Raw genomic sequence first — 26,063 nt, forward strand, 5'->3', positions numbered from 1 at the left:
AGGAGAACAGCCAATAGCCTTGACAGTGGCTTGTAAAGTTTGTGGGGGTCTATGGAACAACTCCTCTTTGTTTTTAAATCCTTTTTAATTTTTTAAAGAAATAGATATTTGAGTAATATAATACAGTATTACTAGAAGACATTTTCCCTCTTTCCTCAGGGTTTGCTGCTTTTTTTTTTCTTTTGGTTTTAATGATTGTAGAATGCCTCTGTACCAAGAATCAAACTGAGATATAAAATTAAGTTCTTCTTAGACTTTTTTTTGAACCTACATATTTCACAGGGATTTCAAAGTGTTCGTGACTTTCTAATTTATACTGTGTATATGTGTAACACGAATTGCTAAATGGTCTTATAATAAAAAAAAAACCCAGAAGCAGATATTGGGATAAAATGCTAAAAGATCTGACAGACAAAGGAACAGGCCACAGCTACTTTGCCATCTCCACAAATCTTCTCAATGAATGTCTCTGAATCCTCAGCCAAAAGGGGTCCAACCAAAAGGGCTCCTCAGCTGAAAAGGGCTTCTGCTGAAAAGTGTAGCATGAATCTTAAAGGTTCTTATTGATAAAATCAAACCTGAGCCAGGTATTGGGGTGAATACTGGATGGTCAGAGAACAAGCCACAGTTAACCTCACCTGGTCAACTTCTCAGCTGGTCTTGTTTCCTCAGACTGGAAGCTTCTGTGTCCTCATCGCAATGGCTCTCAGCTGAACTGCTGCTCGAAAGCCTGACGCTTAACCAGGTCAAATGCTTAACTAGCCAAATGCTTAATAAGCCAAATGCTTCTAGTTTCTGATCCTCACACCTTATATACCTTTCTGCTTTCTACCATCACTCCCTAGGATTAAAGGCTTGCTTTCTGGGATTAAAGGCGTGAGTCACTATGCCTGGCTGTTTCCAATGTGGCCTTGAACTCACAGAGATTTCTGCCTCTGGAATGCTAGGATTAAAGGTGTGTGCTATCACTGCCTAACTAGTGACTTTTCTGTTCTCTGACCTCAGATAAGTTAATTAAGGTACACAATATTTTGGGGAACACAATACCACCACATTTCCTCTCTTTTTGCCTAAAATTAAAGAAAGCTTATAACTAATACAAGAAAAACTACCCAATAAGTATATACAATATATACAGCCAAAAATTACATTTATGATGTCTAGTCCATTAACATTTGATAGATTCAGATAAAAACTCCATTATATATATTAACAATGTCCAGTCCAGTAACATCTGATAAACTCAGACCAAAAAATTTTCATTACTTATCTTATTTAAAACAAGTAGTTCCTTTTTAAAAGTAGATTCCACAATCCCCCTTTTTATCTTATTATATCCATATTCTCTCTTTTTTCTTTTCATAATACATTCAGTAGTCTACCTTTTGTCAGTTTTATATCTTCCCCTTTTTCTTCAGTGTAGATTCAATGATCTACCTATTTATTCTATTATTTCTTTATCTTTTTTTCTCAGAGTAGATTCAATGATCTATCTCATATCTTATTCTCTTTTTCTTTTTGCTTTCTAGGGGTGAAGATATCTTTAGGGTATCTTGAAAAGAAAATTTTTGGGTTAATTGTCAAGTCCTGTATCATTTGTCCAGTCTCTGAATAAAAGGAAAGTTCAGGGCTTTTTTCAAGTCTTTGTTCAAGTAGTCTGTCAGGCTAGATCATCTCAGCTAGCCATCTCAAAATTGTCCTAAGCAGTTTGTAGTCCAAAGCAGATCTTTCCGTGGTGTTAATCAGCTTAATGGCTTTACCATAGTCCTTTTGAAGATTTCAATGTTAGGTGTGGTCATGGTTCCATGCAGACTTTTTATTTTATTTTATTTATTTATTTATTTATTTTTTTTTCTTGTGCCTCCTCTGTGGTTTGGAGCAATCACAGTCTGATAAATGTCTGTCTCTCGGAACCATGAACATTCTTCCCTAGAACAGAAAATCTTCACAACAATTTCTCCCCACCATTTGTCTTGCCAAACTTTCCAAACTGACCTTTGCCAATGCTTTCTTGTAACATGATGGTCCTGGCAATTCTTCTCTGAACCAGCAGCAGTAAACCCTTTGTTCCAGATAGCAGCATCACCGCAGTAACCAACACGATGAGGAGGAGCTGGCAATGTGGAGCAGTAGCCACTGCTTCCATGGTCCGACCACTGTTTGTGGTTCAGTCCAGGCTAAAGCTTCTCCCAAGCCTCCTAGGCCGGCCTCAAACTCGGGATCCTCCTGCCTCTGCCTCCTTCAGCAAATCCTACCAGCGTGCGCCACCACAACCAGCACTTTTTCGTGAATTTGTACCACAAACGTTGGGCGCCAGGTGTAGCATGAATCTTAAAAGTTCTTATTAATAAAATCAAACCCGAAGCCAGTTATTGGGGTGAATACTGGAAGGTCAGAGAGACAGAACAAGCCACAGCTATCTCACCTCACCAGTTCCTCATTACTTATCTTATTTAAAACAAGTAGTTCCTTTTTAAAAGTAGAGTCCATAATCTCCCTTTTTATCTTATTATATCCATATTCTCTCTTTTTCCTTTTCATAATACATTCAGTAGTCTACCTTCTGTCAGTTTTATATCTTCCCCTTTTTCTTCAGTGTAGATTCAATGATCTACCTATTTATCCTATTTTTTTTTAATTGGGGCCTTAGTTCCTGTCTCCTTGCGCCTTATATACCTTCCTCCACCCAGCCATATTACTTCTTTCCTACTGCTATGATTAAAGGCATGTGTACTTCCCAAATACTGGTAACAGAGGTATGAAATCTCAAGTGCTGGTATTAAATGTGTGTACCACCAGTGTCTGGCATCTGTATTTAATCTAGTGGCTTGTTCTGTTCTCTGATCTTTAGGCAAATTTTATTAGGGTACACAATCTATCACCACATATAAGGATGCTTTCAAATGTCCTAGTCTTTAATGTGTAGTTCCAAATGGAGAAATGAGAATAGTAGAGGCATATACTGACACTAGATGAGGTTCTAGACTGAGACCTCTGTGAGTGTACCAAGGCTGAGCTAGAATGTATGAACATATGGCTAAATGCTGATATTCTTGAGGTGTTTATAGATTATTCATTGCTAAATCTCTTACATATTGTTCTGATCAGTAGGTCCAAGACTCATTTTCCAATCCCTCTTGCCCCTTCTTTTGATTTTCAGATATGAGTAGTTGTTCTATCTATTCCTTGACAATAGTTAAATATTGAGAATATTTAACATAGTTGATAAGAAGAACGATAAGGAAACAAATCCACAAAAACATGGTAATTCTCTATGTATATGCTAGCGTTTTACATTACACTTAATGAGGAAATCCTGACTTATGGAAGTCTCAACTGTTTAAATATTTGTAACATTCTGCAGTGAAATAAGAATTGTCTTCAAAGGTGCTAAGGATACTCAAAGGCGTGGCCAGTCATTTGGTGATTCACAATTACCAGTGAAACCCAAAATCATTGTTTTTGTATTAAATCTGCATAGACAAAATTCTAAACAGTCTTAGTAATTAAGAAACACAGAGCCAAATACAGAGGAAATATCCAAAGAGATCAGAGCAATAGCCACAACTAGCTTTAGCTTACCACCAGCAGTAGCTTCCCCAGAGAGAGTTATTTTCTGCCTGATTTGTGTTTTTATTCCTTTCTGTTCTGCCTTCTCATTGACTTTAAACCCAGCCACATGACTTCCTCATCACTGACTGTCTATACAGACCTCCAGGTCTCTATGGTTAGTACTGGGATTAAAGGCTTGTGTCACCGTGCTTGGCTGTGTCCATGACCACACAGAGACTCTGGTTGCCATGTGACCAGATTAAGGGCATGTGCTACCATGCCGGAATTTTGCTTAATGGCTATTTGAACTCTGATCTCCAGGCAACTTTATTTATTAACATACAAATAAAATATCACATTTCAGCACAATTAAAATATCACCACCTTTCCCTCTTCTATTCTAATAAAAAGAAAAAAGAAAATAAGCTATAACTAATATAAGAAAAAACATATACAATAAGTACAATAACTATATACAATATATACAAGCAATAAATGCCTCAACAATGTCTGAGCACAGATATGCAATAAAGAGGGATCCTGAAAGGAAAACCTCTTGGTGACTTAGACATACATTACTATGCATGAGGTAAACTGATTGTAATGTTGATTTCACATTCTACAATGGATGTGACAGGGAAGCCTGAACAAGAGCATTCCCCAACAAGAATGGCTGTGGTTAGGAATCTAATTTATTAAACAACTGCTAGACAGTTTCTATGAGATAAGATGATTCATCTTATGGTAAAGCCCTCATGCTACAAAATGCCTCTACACTACTGGAAGTTATTGTTTCCTTTGAGAAAAAAAAAAGCCAATTAATTCCTCTGCCAACTATCTACTATTTATAAACTATGTACAGAGTAGCATTCTAGGTACTTGATGCATATCTACAAACAAAATTAAGTCAAGGGTTTTGTAAATATTTCTATGTCTCCCTTTAGTTGATACAATGGTCTTTGCATTTACACTCATCATGTTTCTATATGTTTTAATTTACTTTGCTAATAATCTAAGAAGCCACTTGGAACCAATGAATGGCTCCATAGGTAAAGGTTCTCCTGCCAGGCCTGACAGCCTGAGTTTGATCCCTAGACCCCACATGGCTATCCCACAAGCCTTCCTCTCCTCTGACCTCAACATACGTGCAGTGTCACGTGCTGCACACACATGCACATGCTAGACCAGTGGTTCTTAACCTATGGGTCATGACCCCTTGGACAAACCTCTTATCTCCAAAAGTATTCAGATTATAATTCATAACAGCAGTAAAACTACAGTTATAAATTATCAACAAAAATAAATTTATGGTTGGGGTCACCACAGTGTGAGGAATTATATTAAAGGGTTGAAGCATGAGGAACCACTGCATTAGACAAATCAAATGTAGTAAAGAGAAACTCTCCACAAAAATTACAAAATTAATCCTTTCACTAATAAGCTGTGAGTTATGAAGGCAAGTACAGAATTTTTTCATTAACAACCCATTTCATCTTAGTAGAAGAGAATAAGATTCAAAAACATCAATTTTTCTGAAAGAAAAAACTCAGCCGGGCGGTGGTGGCGCACGCCTTTAATCCCAGCACTCGGGAGGCAGAGCCAGGCGGATCTCTGTGAGTTCGAGGCCAGCCTGGGCTACCAAGTGAGTTCCAGGAAAGGCGCAAAGCTACACAGAGAAACCCTGTCTCGAAAAAACAAAAAACAAAAAACAAAAAAAAAAAAAAAAAAAAAAAAAAAACTCAACTTGAAAATCCAGTGTTCAATGCTCATGTCTTCCTGATCAGTCATTACAAGCCAGTCTTTTTCCACACTGACATAGTTATAGAACTCATTCACAAAATACAATGCATTCTCCGTGAATATTAGTCACAAGTCTTAGGTCCATATAGTGGAAGACAAGCATGGATCACTGAAAAACAAAAGGAATGTTTAGCATAGGCAATTACAGTTCCTCAAAGTCTGGTGTCGGAAAATGAATTTTCAAAAACCCTTTAGATTTGTTTATGTGCACCTTGTTTTCCTTCAGTCTGAAAAAGCATCTTAATGACTAAGGTCAGAATGCCCTAACGGTTTCTAAAGCTAAACCACCTGTGTTCAAATTCTGGGTCCGTCACTAGCTAGCTAAACAACCTGAAACAGGTCAATTAATCTTTCTAATTCTCCATTTCCACATCCGTTAAAATCAGTATAATTTAGTACTTTCCTGACACAAGTAGAGCAAAACCATAAATTAAATAGTATCCAGAGCTTGGCACCATTTCTGCCTCATAAGAAGTCTTCAATAAATATGAACATTACCAAACGAGCTATGTCAAGGACTGAAGAGATCTAGGGGGAGCTAAGCTGCCAGGTGGTTTCAATACAAGACGAAACAAAAAACAACAACAAAAATCCAGCAAGCTTTATATGGTTTAGTCACTAAATGCTAAAATATTATCGAAAAAGACCATTCTGTTAAGATGGAAATGCAAAGCTAATCACATTTGGTTTGAGTGAGATGAGCCATTCTGAAAAATGAAGAGAATGGCCAGGGTGCAGTATGGGAGAAGGACCCATGCTCAGACTGGACCTCGGGTTTTTGTTAAATTTACTTTTAATTGGAGAACAAGGGAAATGGATGAACAATAAGGAAAGCATGAGTTCTAACTCATGCCTGCATCTGTTGGGACCTATCTGGTGGTTTCCATACAACCACACTGAGACAACCCAAGTGCACCCATGGGCAAGCTAGGCAACATTCTTGCTTCACAGAGATTTTACATTCACATTCAATTTCAATTAAGGAACATAAATAGCTTAATGAAAAAGATGTTGCTTGCCAGCCTTTGCAAAAGATTCCAGTAGAAGAGAGACCTTAGCTTAATGGTGTAAAATGGTCAGTTGGTAAGTTTCATTCCCCTGGTTCTCCAACATGTTTTGGAATTATCTCACCCATGAACAGGAATCATCTTGGAAGGCTCATACAGTGCTGAGGACTGAGGACCCCACCATGAGATTCTTATTTCATTGTTCTAGGTTTTGGCTGAATCATCACAAATTTTCAGATTTTTCTAGGTTCCAATATAGCTTTGAACTCCACCTTTAGAGATGTGTTTTATTACTAAATTAGGAAACCGCTCTGGGAACAGGATTGAGCAGAAACAAAAGAATCTAGCCAATAAACAACATCAAACTCTCCCCCAGTCTTTGTGCTAGGAACAGGTCTCAGTGCTTGACACATAGGACATCAACAAGTGGTCCAACAGCCCTGGGACAAAGTCCTTTCTAGCTCGCATTTGAGACGGAGGAAACTGAGGCCAGTATAATTCACCTCTTAACTTTTGGTAACTGCTCAAACTTAAGCAACCCAATTCTTCAGTATGTAATGTTAATTGCTGTGGCATGTGGCCCCTAAGTCCAGTATAATGATGGCTTAATACCAGAAAGAGATATGAAAAAAAGGAAAGCATCATTATGCTGTAGCATTAAATCAGTTAAGTGATAGCTGATAACTGAAAGTGATTATTATGAAAGCCTAATATATTTGAGCTTTTTCTATTATTATATGCTTGTGTGTACGTGTACGTGTACATGTACATGTGTGTGTGTGTGTGTGTGTGTGTGTCCCGTTTGTCATATTCTTCTTTTGTAGGCATTAGTTAACAAGGTCATCTTATTTGCATTGTAGAAGCTTTTATCTTCCTATTGATTTAAATATTTGCATATGGTATGGTATATGTGCTCACGGATGTCAGGGTGCACACGTGGAGGCCAGAGGACAACCTGCAGGAGTCAGTTCTCCTTTTACTGTGTGGGTTCTGGGGATTGAACTCAGGTTCTCAGGCTTAACGACAAGCCCCTTTTACCCTTTGAGCCACCTCACTGGCCCACGTTTGGTTTTCAATAGCAAGGTACATACACAAATACACACCACACACACACACACACACACACACACACACACACAAGTGGTTGAGTCATTTGATTCTTTTCTGTTATTGTTTTTTGTTTTTTCTCTAGACCCGGTTTCTTTGTGTAGCCTTGACAGTGTCCTAGAACTACTTCTATAGACCAGGCTGGCCTCAGACTCAGAGATCTACCTACCTTCTGCCTCCCAAGTGCTGAGACCATTGCCTGGCTTTTTTTTTTTTTCTGTTTACTTTTTTTTTTTAATGACATTTTCCTGCCAGAAATGCAAGCATGGAAATCATTCCCTGTAAGCTCAAAGAAGGACTGTGGCAGTAGCCCAGCTGTGGGAGCAGACCCACAGAAGGACCTAACTATGACCCAGGAAGCAAGTCCCATAAATTGAAACTACTTTATGGGTGGAGAATAACAAAAATAGAATTAATATTGGGACAGGTACTGAGCCACCACATTCTGGTGTGTGTCTAAGCAGAAAACACTGCCTTATAACTTTGTAAAGAATGTTTCTGAGTCAATATGCCAAATATATTTTTCCTTGTATTTCTAGACCATTGCAGATGCAACATTTACCAAATAAATCCTTCATATTTCTAAACCTCTGCCTTTAAAGCTGGCTTGACTGAATATCAGCTGTTTCCCCTTTTAGCCCCAAGGCTGAGGAAACAAGTGGATGAAGTTGGCAGCGTAAGTTCTCAGCACGGGGTGTGCCATGTCCTCCCTGGTGCTTTGATAATATAGCCAGAATTTCTTTGTTCCATGTGAGCACAGGCCATAAATGCTGGCCCTTCTACTCATATTCAATTAGAGCTCTCTGGACTCCCCTTATTAAAGTCTACAAACTATTAAGCATAAAATTAAAGTTGAACAGTTCAGCTCTTTTTGACATCCAACACTGTTTGAAAAACAGTGGTGTGAAACTCCAGAGTCAAAAGTCACCCTTTGCAGCCCGTGGCCAATGAAAAGTGAAAGCATTGAGGAGAAAAGAGTAAATATATAAACTTGACTGTTAGCATGCATTAATGTTAGGGGCGCTACTGTGCTCATGCAAATGCATCAGCCAGTTTGTTGAACACAAGCTATTCCATTGATTTAACTGAGACTACATGGTTATTATTGCCAAAGCTCCAATGAAGGAAATAATTAGAGCACTAAGCATTTTAAAGGTTCTGAAATGACTTCAGGCAATAACCAGAAAATACAGGAAATCTATATACTGCTGTTGAAAAGATGTAGAATTTCTGGACTTTACTTTTTAAGTCTTCCCAATGTTTTCAAGATTTCCAGGACCTGGACAGTGGATCAGTGTGTGTGTGTGTGTGTGTGTGTGTGTGTGTGTGTGTGTGTGTGTGTGTGTTGTATAGGCATGGCTATGCATGTATGTAGGAGCATATTCACGAGCACACACATGGAGAGGCCAGAGGTTGAATTCAAGTCTTTACCATTATTCTTTTTTAAAAAAGGTCTCTTGCTGAATCTGGGGCTCCATGTTTTGGACTGACTGGTTGACAAGTACTCCCTGAGATCCAGTACTGGGATTATGGAAGTGTGTGCCTTCCCTGTGCCTAGTTTTAACATGGTGCTGGGGGATTCGAACTCAGATTCTCATGCTTGTGCATCAACCACTTTATTCACTGAGGCATCTCCTCAGTACCTAGATAGTAAATCCTTTTCACCATTAACATGGAGACTTTCTGCAAATTCCATTTGCTGCAGGAGTCAATTTTTTCTTTTTAATTTGGAGAGCATACTCTATTAATTTAACTGAATAGAGTCTGAATGAGATGAGTAAGTTAGATAGACACTCAACAGTTGAGGAGTCTGACTGCTCTAGTAGAGGACTGAAGTTCGACTCACAGAACCTCCATCAAGTAGTTTGGAACCACCAGTAACTCCAGCTCCAGCTCCCTCTTCTAGGCTCCAAGGGTACCAGCAATCATGTGTGCACACCCACACATTTACAAGAAAACAAAAATTCTTTTAAAATCCTCTGTAAAAGAGAGTATGAGGTTGTATGTATTCTCACTATTACTCTACAATTTCTTTGAAAAAGAGAAACAAACAAACAAAACAAAACAGAAGCAAAAGCAAAAACCAAGTCAAACAAAAAACAACCTTCACCATACTGCCAGGGCCACCAAGTTCAGGAGATTTCAAATGACAGTAGAAAGGTAGCTAGAGAAGCCCTGTGTTTAGCCCTGGGTGCAGTCCCTCCAGAGTTGCGCAAACATTATGCCTCTCACGACTGCTGTGCCTCAAGGAGTATTACTTCTTGTAAGCAGTGATTCAATGTGAATATATGGGAACGTCACTTATTTTTGGTTGCTTATTATTGGAAGGAATTGTTAACATCAAGCAGAGTAACTGGAAGTGAACCTCAGGGAGATGAGAGAGTATGTGCAAAAACAAGAGACCTTGATACATAAGAAATACATCAGAAAGATGTGAGAGCTCAGCACTGCCCCTGCATGCTGCTGTTGTTTATTGGCATGTCCAGCTGAGACTGTTTAGGACATGTCCTTATGACTTAGAGGAACTTACAGGAGTTTGGCGTTTATTTTACCTAAGTTGATCTTTCAAAGCAGAACATTGCGATGTTTTTGAACACCTTGTGTTTACTTCATTTTCTACTTCTCCCTCTACTTACTGCCATCCTGACTGCTACACAGATAAATGATAATAGGATAGACAGAGAGCACCTAGCTGTCCTCAGACTCCTCTTCTACAACATGTGGACAAGAATCATCCCTTCTTTCAAGGGTTTTGAGAATTAATTGAGTTAACAAAAGTAAAACTCTTAGTTAATTGACACATTGTATAGTGTGTAAATCTTATAAAATTATGATAATTTTGTTTTGAAAGTTTTAAGTTGAGCAAACCACTTCACAGTTATGCACCTCAGTTTCCTTAGCACAGAAACATAAATGTATCTTCTACCAACTCAAATGCATCATACTTATGAAAAGGATTAAGCAGGCATGAGACAAAATTCATTTTAAAATCCTGACAATGGCACTTACTTAAAATTAGTTGCAACCCTAGTTTCATCTCTTAGTAGATATGTGACCTCATGTGAGACCTTAGGTGTGATGATGTCTATGAAATAGTAATGCTAACAGGGCCATCTCATGAAGTTGCTGGGACAGTTAAATGCCCTGCATAAAACGTCAACTCTGTGACTGACACTCAGAAATCATTTAAGAATGCTTTCAAAATGTGCTCAATATAGGAAATACCTATCATTTTGACTTCTCAGTGGTTTGCTGTGGCCCATTTGGATACATAATCAGTATTATATTTTATTTCTACTTAAAAAAATGCCCTATATCCTAAATATTTCTCCTATAATATCTACTCTTAGAAGATAATCAATTTTGGTATTCATGGTGGTTATTTGAGAAATCTTCATACATGTCAGAGAAGTACTGACAGAGAAGGGATTCACTAATCTTAAAGTCCAGCCTGTGGTTATTAAGAGACAAGAACTACAGGCAAGTGTTACTGTCAAAATACACACAATGAAAAATAGCACAGAACTCTCAATGTCATCATGTGGGAAAATACATATGTCTTGCAGCCTATATGCATGTAAATGTGTATGTGTTTGGTACAGTCTTACACAAAATGAAAGTTAAAGAGCAAAATGAGAAGAGACATTACATAGCATAAATAATGCAAATAGTGTCCAACACACTACTAAAGTCAGGATGACAAATATTTACCTATTTCTACCAAGTCCACTTTTTCTTGTTATTTCCAACTTAAGTACAAGAGAATGCATTAATTTTTTTAGAATATTACCAGGTGGTGGATGCGCACACCTTTAATCCCAGCATTTGGGAGGCTGAAGCAGGTAGATCTCTAAGTTGGAGGCCAGCCTGGCCTACAAAATGAGTTCCAACAAAGTCAAGACTGCACAGAGAAACCCTGTCTCAAAAACAAAAACAAAAACATAATAAAAGAAAAAAACAAACAAAACAAAACAAAAAACAAAAACCCCAAACCAAAACAAAACAAAACAACTTTATAGAATACTGACTGTATTTAGCTGTAGTCAAAGAAGGCCATGACTCAGAAATTCGGAACTTGAGGGTTCATGGTCCAGAAATACCATGGTATGTATTATTCTACCAACCTTACTGCAGCAGATGCCCAAAGAAGGTCAAGGTCAATTGATGTGATAGAGATCAGGTTCTTGGGCAAACTGACCACAGTCTGATCAAACTTAAACACACCTCTGGAGGCAGAAAGATATGCCTGTCTTTGCTGTAGCAGCTGGGCCATGTCCTCATTAATAAGTCTGCCTTCCACGTCATTTGTTGAGCTGGAAATCAAGCGATTAGCCTGTAGGGATCTAGGAATTCAGTGTCGTCATCATTGCCATTTCTCCACCAATATTTGGTCTAGGAAAATAAAATCTTGAAGTAATTAGAAAAGCGATTGTCAAATAATGCAATTGAGGATAGACTCTCAGTAACCTCAGCAAAGAACACAAGCTCAGAAGAATTTCCAGAAGCTTTTACATTTGGCAAGAGGGCTACACTAGCTCTGATAATTAGACTTTTCAACACATTTGGATTTGCTAATTGGATCTAACTTCTAATTAGACTTTTATGTAACTAAGAATGGCATATCATGGTATGAATTTAATGTGCTTTTACAGTTGAAACCAACAATTATCAGGCTTCTCCAAATTATCTTAATAAAGAAAAACCTGGCTTTGTTGATCATATTGTGACATCTCTGTCTCTTGCAATGTATTGAACACATTTTAGTTTTCTTAATTAAACACCTTTGGGAAGCTCAAAGAGACACTTGCACTTTAATAAGAATTACCTAAGTTATTTGTTTGTGAGGGAGACTTGCCAGTATGTTGATGACTTTGGAAGCTACAGACAAAACTCAGTACAAAGAAATAAATCATTGGAGGAAATGGCACAAGCAACCAGGTGCCCCTGTAATAACTCAATTAATCAAATTGTTTTCAAATATGACTGAAGCTGGGTTACAATTTTCCCTCATGCACTCACAGAACAGGTCTCAGTGTGAAGGCTCATGGAGCTGGCATTGGGATAAAAGCCTGACATCATTCCCACTGTGCACATACCCTCTTCTCTCATTCTTGAAATGTCACTCATTAATGTGAGCCTCCTCATTTCTTTCTTTCCTCCTTAGTTCTAATTGAGACTCATCAACTTTTATTCCTCTGACATTTGAAGGCAGTAATTTAAAAAATTGATAGCCCTCAGATTTGGATACTACAAGAGGCAATAACTATATGAGGGCAGACATGCATTAAACCACCATTTTGAACAATAAAGATTAATTAGCCTATGGCTTTCATGGAAAGAGTGTTGTCAAAATATTCCAAGAAAATTAGTAACACTGACCAGAAACGAATTACATTGTTTTTATGTATTGTGAATACTTAAAACACACACACACACACACACACACACACACACACACACACACACTTTATATGTGACTATCCCCTACATAAAAGTAGTTGATCTTCTATCCATATAAAATGTTTTTACTATTTTAAAGCTCTTTATTCCACTAATAGCATTGTACAATTAAATGACAGCACTAAGGCTCTAGAAGAGTTTAACTTATGCAGTAACTGCTATATTAGTGAGAAATTTTGCAAGGGTTACATGCACTTTTATTCTTCCAATTAGCACATTAGAGTGATGGAGTTATTGGTGGATATGTGACTTCTCATTAATTCATACGTCCTCCATGATTCTTGTAAAGCATGCTGGCTTCTGACATATGCCATATGATGATATTTAAAGGTGGGAGATAGCATTTCTGATTGCTTCATTTGCTATTAAAAGAGATAAGTTTTTCATACCAGTTATTCCGTGATGTATCACACAATTCTCTACAAGGTCTACACAGAGGTGACTGGGCTGCTCTTTAAAGAAAAGTGACCAAAGATACTTTGCCTTTCAGCTTGGGTGCTGGAATCCTGTCACGGGTCTGAATGGGTCACTGACTGACAAGAAACTGGAGAACAACATGCGGGGCGTGGTTCTTCGTGTGGTGACTGTACTGGTAAGGACCCTCCTAACCTTGTGGTTTGGGCTCATAGAATGTCCTCTGTTTTTCATTGATTTTTCTTCTCTCAACTAGTGTCATAATCTAAAAATAGCTTTTAAATGAACCTTGACTATAATTTCTAAGAGAGATTCAATGGTCATGTTATCCAGCCTCCCTTCTCTGTGAATTTGAATTTGATTTCTGTAGACTTTAGTTTTCATTAATGTCCTTTTGTTAGACTTTAGATCTGGTTTTCTACAGTTTTCTATACATTATAAGAAGAGGGACCCCTCAGACACATCCATCCCTGGAACAATAGGATGCACATAGAGGTATCAATGCAGAGACCACCCAGTTGTTTAATAGTTGCTCATCTAGCATTTAGTGTGGCTTTCTGGGGCTACTAGCAGATAAAAAAAGATATATGTGACTGTCTTTTATAACTTTATCATTTATGATTCTGTGAATGGGATTATTTATATGGGACATTTGTTACAATTCTACTAGCTTGTTGGAAATTCTTTTTTTTTTTTTTTTTTTTTTTGGTTTTTTGAGACAGAGTTTCTCTGTGTAGCTTTGCACCTTTCATGGAACTCACTCTGTAGTCCAGGCCTGCCTCAAACTCACAGAGATCTGCCTGCCTCTGCCTCCTGAGTGCTGGGATTAAAGGCGTTTACTACCACCGCCCAGTGACAGAAATTCAAATTTTTTTCAATCTCTGTCATCTTTAGCTGGAGAGGTGGTTCAGTGACTGACGGCTCACATGGCTCTATAAGAAACCTGAGTTTGATTTCCAGCATCTATGTCAGGAGGCTCACAACCATCTGTAACTCCAGCGCCAAGGGAATCCAATGACAATGGCCTCTGGGCACTGGTGCCATGGACACCTACCCCCATAGAGACCCACACACATACACATACTTAAGAAGACAAAATAGATTTTTTTTAAAGTAGGAAAAGGTCTCTTTTTTATTTTTTTTTTCCTTTTATTTTATTTTAGAATACCATTCAGTTCTACATATCAGCCACAGATTCCCTTGTTCTCCCCTCTCTCGTTCCCCCAGCCCACCCCCCATTCCCACCTCCTCTAGGGCAAAGCCTCCCCCGAGGACTGAGATTGACCTGGTAGACTCAGTCAAGGCAGGTCCAGTCCCCTCCTCCCAGATTGAACCAAGTGTCCCTGCACAAGTCCCAGGTTTCAAACAGCCAACTCATGCAATGAGCACAGGACCCGGTACCACTGCCTAGATGCCTCCCAAACAGACCAAGACAAACAACGGTCTCATCTATTCAGAGGGCTTGCTCCTTCAGCCTTTGGTTCATAGTTCATGTGTTTCCATTTGTTTGGCTATTTGTCCCTGTGCTTTATCCAACCTTGGTTTCAACAATTCTCGCTCATATAAACCTTCTTCTTTCTTGCTAATTAGACTCCCGGCGCTCCACCCGGGGTCTGGCCGTGGATCTCTGCATCCAGATTCCTCAGTCTTTGGATGGGCTTTCTGGCATAACTATTAGGGTATTTGGCCATCCCATTACCAGAGTAGGTCAGTTCCGGCTGTCTCTCGACCATTGCCAGCAGTCTATTGTGGGGGTATCTTTGTGGATTTCAGTGGGCCTCTTTAGCACTTTGTTTCTTCCTGGAAAAGGTCTCTTATAGGCTAAATTAATTGCAGAATTAGTGAACGAAAAAGACTATTTGGTATGTTGATAACAATTGGATGTTCAATACCAAGCTCTCTGTATACTTGTTTAATATGAATTAACAGATCTAAACATAATTTCCTTAAAAATTATCTGAGGCATCCACAAAAGGAAATCTAAATAAATAGCCTATTCCCTCTTTTGGCATATCTATAATTTATTTCTAGTTGTTATTTTAGCAAGGCTCTCACTTATGATTATTTCACCAATGTTTTACAACTGAAAGGTGATTACGCTTCTGTTTGAACCTAAGTGTGTAGCTAATCAATTAACTGCTAATAGTTAAAAGATAGACAGTTGAAGTACAAACAACTATTACTAATCTCTTTTCTATTAGCGTGTAAACTCTGTGACAAACACCATAAAAGCTAGTGCATAGGATTGGTTTTCTTAGAGAAAGAAAAACAGAGTTTTATAGCAAATTAACAAATTCAGATGCCTGGCACATAATTATTTAGTATTTAGCATATGATAGGATTGGCAATATATAGAGAGTACCTAACACAGACCCTAATCTTGAGATATGATTAGAATTTGGTAGATGGACTCTGCGTAAACCAGTTAAGATTTATTATTTACTATGTCAGATCCCCTGTGAAGTCCACTGTATATATTATCTATTTCAGTGATTTCAGTATTCAGAGTGTAAACTATTCTAACCCACCAAAATATGAATGAGTAAAACAAATCAACCACAAGGTGAAAAGAAAAAAAAGTGAAATAAATCATCCACAGATGACAGAGTAGAGTTGAAATTCAGATCCAACAAGCCTCCCCTCCAGACCTTCTAACTCCTTCCCCTATGTGGTGAATCAGCCTCTCTCCACTCCTGCTGTGATTAGAGAGAGAAGTGAGACATCTGTGGGATTCTATTGGACTGGAGAATTAGGGACGTTTCAATTTTGACTGAGGTAAAAGTGAGTTTGATGGAGAGAGCTTCATAGGACCAATCATGTTAACATCATTTCCAGGCTGAATACAATGGTTTTGTTCCTGGAGGACGTGCTTCCTGTGGCGGTAATGCCACCGCCTATCCCAGCTTCCCCTGTCGTTTGCTGCAAACCAAGCCATGCACAGATCCTAAGAGCAGACAGCTAGTGACAGGGCTAGCAGTTTGCTTCCCCTGCTGTCTACAGTGAGTTTAGCAGCTGGGTGCCCCGTTGAATGAGCATTTATACTCACACAGTTTACAGCCAGTGTGTAATACCTTCACACACTTACTTAGTCCTTTACAGGACTCAATCTGACACTGTCCTTCCTGCTTATTTCCTATTTGCATGTTTCCAAATCGAACTCTGTTATGTCATCTTACAAGCTCTCTCCATCCAAATTGATAGCCACACCCCGTCAGTTCACCCAGTTACTCCTAAATCTTGATGCATTCATTATCATCAGGCTATTGCAGAACCATGGCTCCATCTACAGTTGAACTAGAACTGGCTATGTGACCACTGCCCTAGTATCTTTTGTTCCAGGAATAGATCTCCAATACTTATCCAAAAGGTGAAGAGCCCCAGCATACATCCCCAGGAATGATTTGTTTAATGTTTATGATATTACAACAGAAATCTAGTCAACTACACTCACCCACATTTCTACTTCTTAGAAAATGTATATGGCTGGGCAGTGGTGACATGTGCCTTTAATCTCAGCACTCGGGAGGCAGAACCAGGCAGATCTCTGTGAGTTCGAGGCCAACCTGGGCTACAGAGTGAGTTCCAGGAAAGGCGCAAAGCTACACAGAGAAACCCTGTTTCAAAAAACCAATTCAGTTCGAACTTGATCTGAAGTGGAATGAGGGTTACTGGGAAGAGGCAGGAAGGAGAGAACAAAATCTGTGTTATTAGAATGAATAGTATTGTAAAATAAAATAAAATAAAATAATAATAATAATAAATAGAAAAAGAAAACATATACCATCAGTTACAAGAAGTCATGAAACTGACTTTACTTACTTCAGTTTTGAAACACCCATTTTTACTTTTATTAATGATATTTTAGTGATCTGATGTAAACAGTCAAACATAGATAAAGTCATTTGAGACTCCATTACATGGGAACCCTAGAGGCAGGCAGTGATTAGTAGAGTCAGGAAATTTATTGAACAGGATTAAAAGAGGTAACTGTCACAGAACAGTGAACTCCACCAAAGGAACACCACGAGGGTGCTGCAGCACCTGGGCATGGGTGGGTCAGGAAATGTGGGGTCTGATGGAGGCTGAAGGGGACTTCAGCAGCTGGAACCACAGCAAGTGATGTAACCCTGGGGTCCGTGGATGCTGGGACAGGAAGAGATTGCAGAGTCGCTGCTCAAACCGCGACCAGGAAGACGCCCTACACCAAATCACAAGCTGTTCCTCTCTCACTCCTATAGCAGGAATCTTAAAGGGTCTCATTAATAAAAACGAACGTGGAGCCAGGTATTGGGGTGAACGCTGGGAGATCAGAGAAGCAGAACAAGCCACAGCCACCTCATCTCAACAGTTCCTCAGCTGATCCTGTTTCCTCAGACTGGAAGCCTCGGAGTCCTCATCTAAATGGATCTCAGCTGAACTGCTTCTCGAAAGCCTGAAAGCTTAACCAACCTAGTTCCTGTTCCTCATGCCTTATATACCTTTCTGCTTTATGCCCTCACTTCCTGGGATTAAAGGCGTGAGTCACCATGCCTGGCTGTTTCCAGTGTGGCTTTGAACTCACAGAGATCCAGATGGATCTCTGCCTCTGGAATGCTAGGATTAAAGGTACGAGTGGCACCATTTTCTGGCCTCTGTATCTAGTGGCTGTTCTGTTCTCTGACCCCAGATAAGTTTATTAAGGTGCACAATATTTTGGGGAACACAATATCACCACACACTCCCACTGCTTTACCAGCACTTTCCATGTCCGTCCAGTTAAAACTTCAGCCAGAAGAAGTCAGGTCACACCCTGAGTAAGCCAGACTGTGCTTGTCCCTTCCAACATAGTGTAGACAATGAGGGTTGTGGTAGGTCTAGAGGGAACCAGGAAGACATACCAGCACTGTCACATAACTGGACCTGCTCGGAGAACACTACGTGTCCTTTATTTGTCTTTATTAAACACTGAAAGAGCTATACTAAGTCCAGACATTTAGAAAGGTTCACTAGAGTGAACTAAATTCCCATGCCCCTGTTGCCAAAAAGAGCTAGAGAGTTCCAGCTCAGAGTTCAGTTTGCTTTGCCATTTTGTCTTCTCAATCAAAATAAGAAACAGAAAACAACAAACAAACAAACAATAAGCAGAACTCTTATTGGTTTAGATTAAATACGTTATGACAACTGAGCTGTGAGGGCTTGTGTTACTGGATTGACAGCACAAGGACCTTTTACAGAATGATGTCACCTTGTTTTTTTTACCATATGCAAAGCCACAGAAATATTTCTTGAAATAGAGGAAGCAAAAGCATTAGTCAGACAGACCCTGCCTCCAGTTTCTCTGATAGTCTCTTTTCTGTTTCTTGACAGTCAGCACCTGTTTTTTGTTTGTTTGTTTTTTAATCAAGTATACCAAGTACTTGGTGTTAGTGCAAAACAACAATGAAGATGTTTTTTCTCTCTTTTAACAGGATAAGTTATATTAGTACAGTTAGCCATTAAGGACCAATGTGCCATTTGATTTTTTTACCTGGTAATTTACACAATTTGAAACTTCATTGCATCATTAATATAATCCTAAAACTTAGAAACTAAAATCAAAAGGCGTAAGTGGTCATATATGAAGAAGTACACAATGCCCAAGAAGCTCAATCATCATTTACATGGTGTGCATTTGTTAGTAATTCTTATTTCCATGGGTTGATTGTATTTAAATAAGACTCATGGCATCTCTAATGAAGTGTGTGTTCACTCCTTAGTTCCTGTGAGAATACCTACCGTAATTTTCCAGGTGCTGGGGAAGATACAATGCCTACAACACACATCCTTCGAGAAGCCTCTTAATCCCAGCACATCTGCCTAGAGGAGCTTCATCACAGCATTCCTACCTACAGGAAGCTTCCTCTAGTACAGTGGTTCTCAACCTTCTTAATGCTGTGACCCTTCAATACATTTCTTCATGTTGTGGTTGTTAGAGTGTCTGTGGAAGGGTAACTTGGTGGCTCAAACAGGGCCAAGGAATGCTGCAAAGATCACACCATGCAATGGATCTCACACAAGAGATTTATTGAGAAGGTGGGATTGTGGGAGACAGAGACAGAGACACAGAGAGAAACAGAGTAAGAGAGTGGGCCATGATGGCTGGACTTTTTAAATGGTATGTGTGTCTCATTTGGTGGCTGGTGATGACATGGCTGCTGGTTCCAAATAGCTGAAGGCAGGCTTTGGGAGCACCTGGTTCCCAGCAGTGGTGACTTTCAACCACAAAATTATTTTTGTGGCTATTTCATAAATATCTGTGTTTTGCAATGGTCGTATGCAACCCCCTTGAAAGGATTGTTCAACCATTGTCAAAGGAGTCGTGGCCCACATGTTGAGAACCTTGCTAGCATAACACACCAACCCGTAGGAATTCCTTCCTTGCAGTGGGCCATCCTGTAAAGCTTTCAAAATGTTCTTGAAACAATATTCTCAATGAAGTTGCCTTACATGAAATATACAATGTAGCACATTCCTGCCTATCCTCCATAAAACGATTCAATAACTTCATAGTTATTGTGTGACTAGATGTTTACTATAAAGATATAATGATGACTTTTCTCTTCTTTGCATGCTTAAATACAGTCTTCCATAAGATCTCTGAATTAAGATAAATCTTTCCATTGTTATATGAAAGTCTAATTGACTGTACACTTGTCTTCATCAGTGATATTAAAATTAATTGTGAAACACACAGCAGAAAACATGTGGATTAAATAATATGCTTTTATTAAGTGAAGTTCATGAAGAGTCCTGAAAAGTTAAACCCCCAAACACTGGTTAAGAAGCCTTCATAAAAAGAAATTGATTAAAACACATTGTGTTAATGTATGAAATTCTCAAACAATTAAAAAAAAAACTTCAAAACAAAAGAAGTAACAGCATGAAATGGAGCCAAGTGAGGCAAAAATTGAACAGCACCAGCAACAGGAAACATTGTTCAGAACTATTGTTGCAATCACAGAAGGAACTAGACAAAGGCTGCTTGCATGCATGAGTAGCACACAAAGTGAATTCCAGGCTGCATGTTGAGTCCGATGTGTTTCCCTAAATATCTGGCATCAAGAAGAGCTGTTTACTCACTGAGCAGACAGCACCCCACTGTGCTGTCTTTCTAAGAGCAAATTCTTTCCCCTAAAATTCTCCATGATTATTGTATTTGTTGAAATGGTTTTCAGTGTATCTTGGTTTTCTTGAAAGATTTCCATATGTTATCTGGAGTTAGAAAGTGGCACAATATTTATTATGTAGTACTTTCTCAGCTTTGGCTCTGGTTAAAGTAAAAACCTCAAAAAGATTTCATATAATAAGCTAAGTATTTCAATGAATCCCAAAAAGGCAAAGGGGAGAGAGAGAGAGAGAGAGAGAGAGAGAGAGAGAGAGAGAGAGAGAGAGAGAGAGAGAGAGAGAGAGAGCACAAGCACATAAGTCGGAGGTCAAAGCTTTTCACAATCTGTTATCACATATACCTTATATTTCGAGTGACATCCACCAAGACTAGCATCATGTACATGGGGTGTGATTTTATTTCCCATTTCTCTGGGCTATTTTGCTCAGGTGTCTTTGTAACTCTTTCTCACTAAAGTTGTATTTAATAATTCTGATAGTATTAGACTCAGATATTATCCTGTAGAAACAATAAGACAAATGATGATTTTCATTTAGAATCTTTGGCACATAGAAGCAGCTTAGTATTATATAGAACAACTTAGAATATTTTGATGACCTGAAAAAGAAGTGTGTGTGTGTACATGCATCTATGTATATGTGTGTGCCTGTATATGTGTGTGTGTGTGTGTGCACATGTATGCATGTGTGCTTGTGTGTGCATGTATGTGGGTCTGTGTGAGAGTGTGAAGAAAGGGCACGGGATGATGATAAATCCCTATGTAGGACAGAGACTATGGCAGAATAGGTGTATTGAGAATCTTAATTCCAAGCTAGATGTGATGACCACACCATACACATGATTCCAGAACTGTTGGAAGAACTTTCAGGTACCTCTCCAGCATCATGATCACCTGCATGCCACCATGCTTCTAGGAATGATGATAATGGACTAAACCTCTGAACTGTAAGCCACCCCCAGTGAAGAACTCTTTATAGGAGTTGCCATGGTTATAGTGTCTCTTCACTGTAGATGTAACCAACCGTCTATTAAAACAAAAAACACAGAACCAATGTAAAAGAAATTGTAAACCCAAACACATGACTGCCTTGTCACTGCCTGTAAGTGCCGCCCTCCAGGTCTTAAAGGCGTGTGTCTCCAATGCTGGCTGTATCCCTGAACACACAGAGATCTACCTAGCTCTTCTACCAAGTGCTGGGATTAAAGGCGTGCGCCGCTGGCCGCCGCCACCACCGCCGCCGCCACCACCACACTCTTGCTATGGCTCTAATAGCTCTGACCCCTGGGCAACTTTATTTATTAACATACAATGAAAATCACATTTCAGTACAAATAAAATACCACCATACTTCACTGCAGTAGAAACCCTAACTAAGACACTGGCACCTCATCTGAAGAATGTGAAACTGAAGTGGAGGAAATTTTAGCACCTGTGTATGAGATAATCTCATTCTAGTGCTTCAACAGAGATGACTCCATAAAAAAGTATTTGTGATGATGAAGGCAGAATTACATAATAAAAGTGATAGTTACCAACAAGTAGAAGACATCTCTGTCACAACTTGAATCTAACCTGGAATTCAGGACAGCCATGGATCATTTCTTTATTGTTGAAACAATGTAATCCGTAGTCTTGGCTATGTAATGCCTGTGGGTTTTGTTTTGTCTTTGCTACTGATTGTTCCCATCCTATGTGAGAGAAAAATGAGAAAATGTGATTGAAATAAACAAGCACTTGAGGAAAAAAAGATCTATGTAGATGATATAAATCATATCAACCCCAGAACAGAGGTTCACATTGGGGCTGACTGAATACAATCAAGGGAATTGATAGGTAACAATGCTTTGACAATTTCCTCTTCTGATTCACATTAATTCACATCACCTCTTAAGCTGGTAGATGTCATGCAGATATGTTAATATTGTTATTGCACATGAGGTAACTGCATGACCCTGTATGGTCAGGGAAACCAGATTTCTTAGAAAAAAAAATGAGAGACTGTATTGAGAAAAAGCAACGAGACACTGTGTTGGAAATCTATAATATAATTTACCTCCAAAACATAGAGTTACTACTTGCCTCTGGATATTTAGAGAATGACAGAGTCATTTGCAAATTCAAAGATGTAAAAACAGTTGTTGTGATTTCTGTGATATTCTAGCCAAAGTCATTTGGACTGCATTATATTTTGCATTGGAAAATGTGATGTGCCATTGTGTGTGACAGGAAATTGAACAATTCAGGTGACTTTTAAACTGAATTGTCATTTGGTAATTCAGTAGTGCCAGAATGGCCACAACACAAAACAGCTCATCACAAAATCCCTCCAATAACAACATTAGAACAAATGATAAAACCCGGAAGGCTGCCCTATTGCTTTGCAGAATTATAAAGGACTGTATCATGGATTTATAACTGTTAGAGTTCAGAGATAACTTTGCCAGCTAACTTACTGGTTACTCTTATCCTTGGCGCTTGAGTATCACTAATTCTTATTGGAACCTTCAAGATTTTTATTTTCATTTTGTCGATATAGATGAGATCTACAACTATTAAGTAACGTCATCAAGTTACATACAAGCTAAAAATATACACTGATTCCCTGTGTCTAATCCTCTGCCACCCGTGAAGGAGTATCAACAATGGATAAAAGCTGCCAATAAATACTTTGAAAGCTTAGTGAACAGTGTAAAAAAACAATAAGACAAAACCTTTCCTGTAATCAACAGGAAAACTGAGTCTTAAGACACTGGGGCAGCTAAAAGATCAGATTATTTTTTGTAGCTTTCAGCTTTCAACTGCTGGCAGTTTCCACAATGGGCTAGGTTTGGAAGTCCAAAGAGAACTACATATAAGGATGGTAAGGTGGATGGTAGTTTAGAGATATTTTTCCAGAAAAAAAAAAAGTAAACTTTAGGTAAGGAGAACGTTTTTATTTTACCTTCTGAATACTTAATATTTGCATCTATGAAATAAAGTGTAATAGATGGATCAGTGAGAAAGGCATGCAAATTTATTAATTGCACACCCATGGGGGCTGTACAAAGTGAAACATGAAATGCAAGTAATAACCAGATGGTTACAATTTAGATAAAATTCTGAGCTGCTGAAGAAAATAAGGTCTGAGCATTCAGGAAGGATGTGGTGACATGTTCCGGGAAGTAAAAGGAAGACTGATGGCCATCCTTTCTTGAAGTGTGGATGAAGTCTCCTAGAGAGCCATGCTTAACAGATGTTACTGGCTGTGACTGTCTCTCTGGGTGGGTCACTTTTAGTTTCTGTTCCCACAATACCTATGAATTAATCTTCTTTGGTTGATATGATGCTGGGAAGAAGGTCTATGTTGATTGCAGTCTTTTTTTTTTCATTGTCCTAAAAGGAACTTTAGAGATAGCTCTTTCCTCAGCCTTGAAGATAAAGGAACTAAAAGGGCCTTCATTCATTCATTCATTCATTCATTATTCATTCATTCATTCGTCTTTGGTTTGCAAGTGCTGGGGATAAAATTTGGTGCTGGTGCTTAGCAAGCACCTCACTACTGAGCCACACCCCTTTCCACCATCAGCTTCCTTAGTTCAAGGCACTAGGCACACCAGAGGACCAAGTTGTGGGATGCTATTTCCTGAGCTCCAACACTACATAGGAAAATACATTCAGAATTTGCATAGAAGTCCACTTGAATCTCAGCTGAGTTCTGGGCCATCTATTTCTGGAAAGAATTCTTCAAAGAGGGAGAGGGAGCAGGCTGGCTCTCAGAAGTCTCCCAGCAGATGGACAGACGTTGGAGACAGGTTACATGTGGGAGAATGAAATCTTAGTGCACCAAGACTTGAAAGGATCTGTAAAAAGCATGTACTTATTTTGAGTTCTGTAGTAATTCGTAGAAAACAGGCATGCAAATTTATACAGCTATCAAGTAGAATCATTCTGTGCCATTTCAAGGCCTTAAACATTGCCCTGGCTTCTCACAGTGTCCAGCTTTCCACAAGGAACTTACACAGACCTGACTGCTACTTCTGAGCCCTCAACACATGTGGTGGTTGTTTTTAGAGCTGGTAAAAATAAGCAGTGAAGAGCTTGTTTTAAAAATTCATCGAAGGTTGCCCTTTATACATCCGTGTAAAAGGACAGTTGTGCTTTAACAGAAACCAGAATTAGTTCCTTATGGGTCAAAAATGCCGTCGTTTGGGAGCACAAGCACGAATGACCCTGACTGATATACTTGCTCCAAAGTGGAAGAAATGCCAGGCATGGCGGTGCATACTTTAATCCCAGTACTCGAGGAAGCAGAGGCAGGTTGATCTCTGTAAGTTGGAGTCTATACACATTCTCCTGTCAGCAAGGGCTACAAACTGAGACCTGTGTAAATGGATAAAAGAAAACAGTTTTTAAAGTGGAAAATTTGAATTTATGAAGAGAATCCTAGATCAATGCACTCAGTTGACATAATGATGGTTCTCCCTCACATGGTCCAGAGCAACTGAAGAAAGTTTTGCCGCAGATTTCAAATGTTATGCAACATGTTTGGTAGAGGCTGGAAGTCTGGTAAGCATCCAGCACCTTTGGGTTGATTCAGTGGCCATCAGAATATTAGGCCAGATAAGAGGGTTAAAAGTAAATGGCTGTTGTTTGAATCTTAGATGGTCTTATAATAAAAAACCTGGTCCCAGATATTAGAGTGAAAGCTGAAAGATCAGAGAAGCAGAGCAAGCCACAGCCAACCTCACCTCACCAACTCCTCAGCCAGTCCTGTTTCCTCAGACTGGAAGCCTCTGAGTCCTCACCCAAAAGGGCCTCAGCTGAACTGCTTTAGTTCCTGTTTCCTCATGCCATATAAACCTTTTTCTATCCAGCCATGTCACTTTCTGGGACTAAAGGTGTGTGTGCTTCCTGGTACTTGCATTAAAGGTATATGCCACCACTGCCTGGCTCTGTTTCCAGTATGGCCTTGAACTCACAGAGATCCAGATGGATTTCTGCCTCCTGAGTGAAAGGATTAAGGGTCTGTCCCACCACTGTCTAGCCTCTATGTCTAATCTAGTGACTGGCTCTGTCCTCCAAACCCCAGGCAAGTTTATTATGGTACACAATATATCGATAAAAATGCCTGTTCTAAAGGGGCTCAGGTTGCCCAAGGGAATCTCAGCCCTCTGTATGCAGCATTTCACAGCTTATCAATAGTCAGACAAGCCCAGTTTGCATGGTCATGGACTGGGAAACTTTCAACAGTATATTTACATGTTAAAATCTCCAGTGCAAAAGGGAAAATCAACCTCAAAATGATGTTGGATGGAATAACTGGATTTCCCCTTTCAGTAAGAAACAATACTAGTGTGATTTTATCCTCTTCTGGAGGCCACAGTATTAGAGCACGTGTCTTACTTAGAGTTTCTGCTGCTACTATAAAACCCTGACCAAAAGCCACTCAAGGAGGAAATGGTTTATTTACTGACAACTTGCAGTCTGTCATCTAGAGAAGTCAGGGCAGGAACTCAAGGCAGGAATTTGGAGGCAGAAACTAGAACAGAAGTCATGGAGGAGTGCTGCTTACTGGCCTGCTCCTCATGGCTTGCTTAGC

At 39.2% G+C, this 26,063-nt stretch overlaps 1 protein-coding gene across 2 annotated transcripts in view; it reads left to right on the forward strand.

Moving 5' to 3' along the window:
- Nucleotides 1-26,063, forward strand: part of Grid2 (glutamate ionotropic receptor delta type subunit 2) — a 1,432,020-nt gene that overhangs the window by 1,036,128 nt on the left and 369,829 nt on the right. For both annotated transcript variants that reach the window (XM_028880742.2, XM_028880745.2), the window contains exon 9: nt 13,417-13,518. In XM_028880742.2, coding sequence (XP_028736575.1) covers nt 13,417-13,518 — 102 coding nt within the window. The remainder of the gene's footprint in view (nt 1-13,416; nt 13,519-26,063) is intronic.

This window comes from Peromyscus leucopus, chromosome 3 (genome assembly GCF_004664715.2).
Source record: "Peromyscus leucopus breed LL Stock chromosome 3, UCI_PerLeu_2.1, whole genome shotgun sequence".
In the NCBI taxonomy this organism is placed as follows: Eukaryota; Metazoa; Chordata; class Mammalia; order Rodentia; family Cricetidae; genus Peromyscus; species Peromyscus leucopus.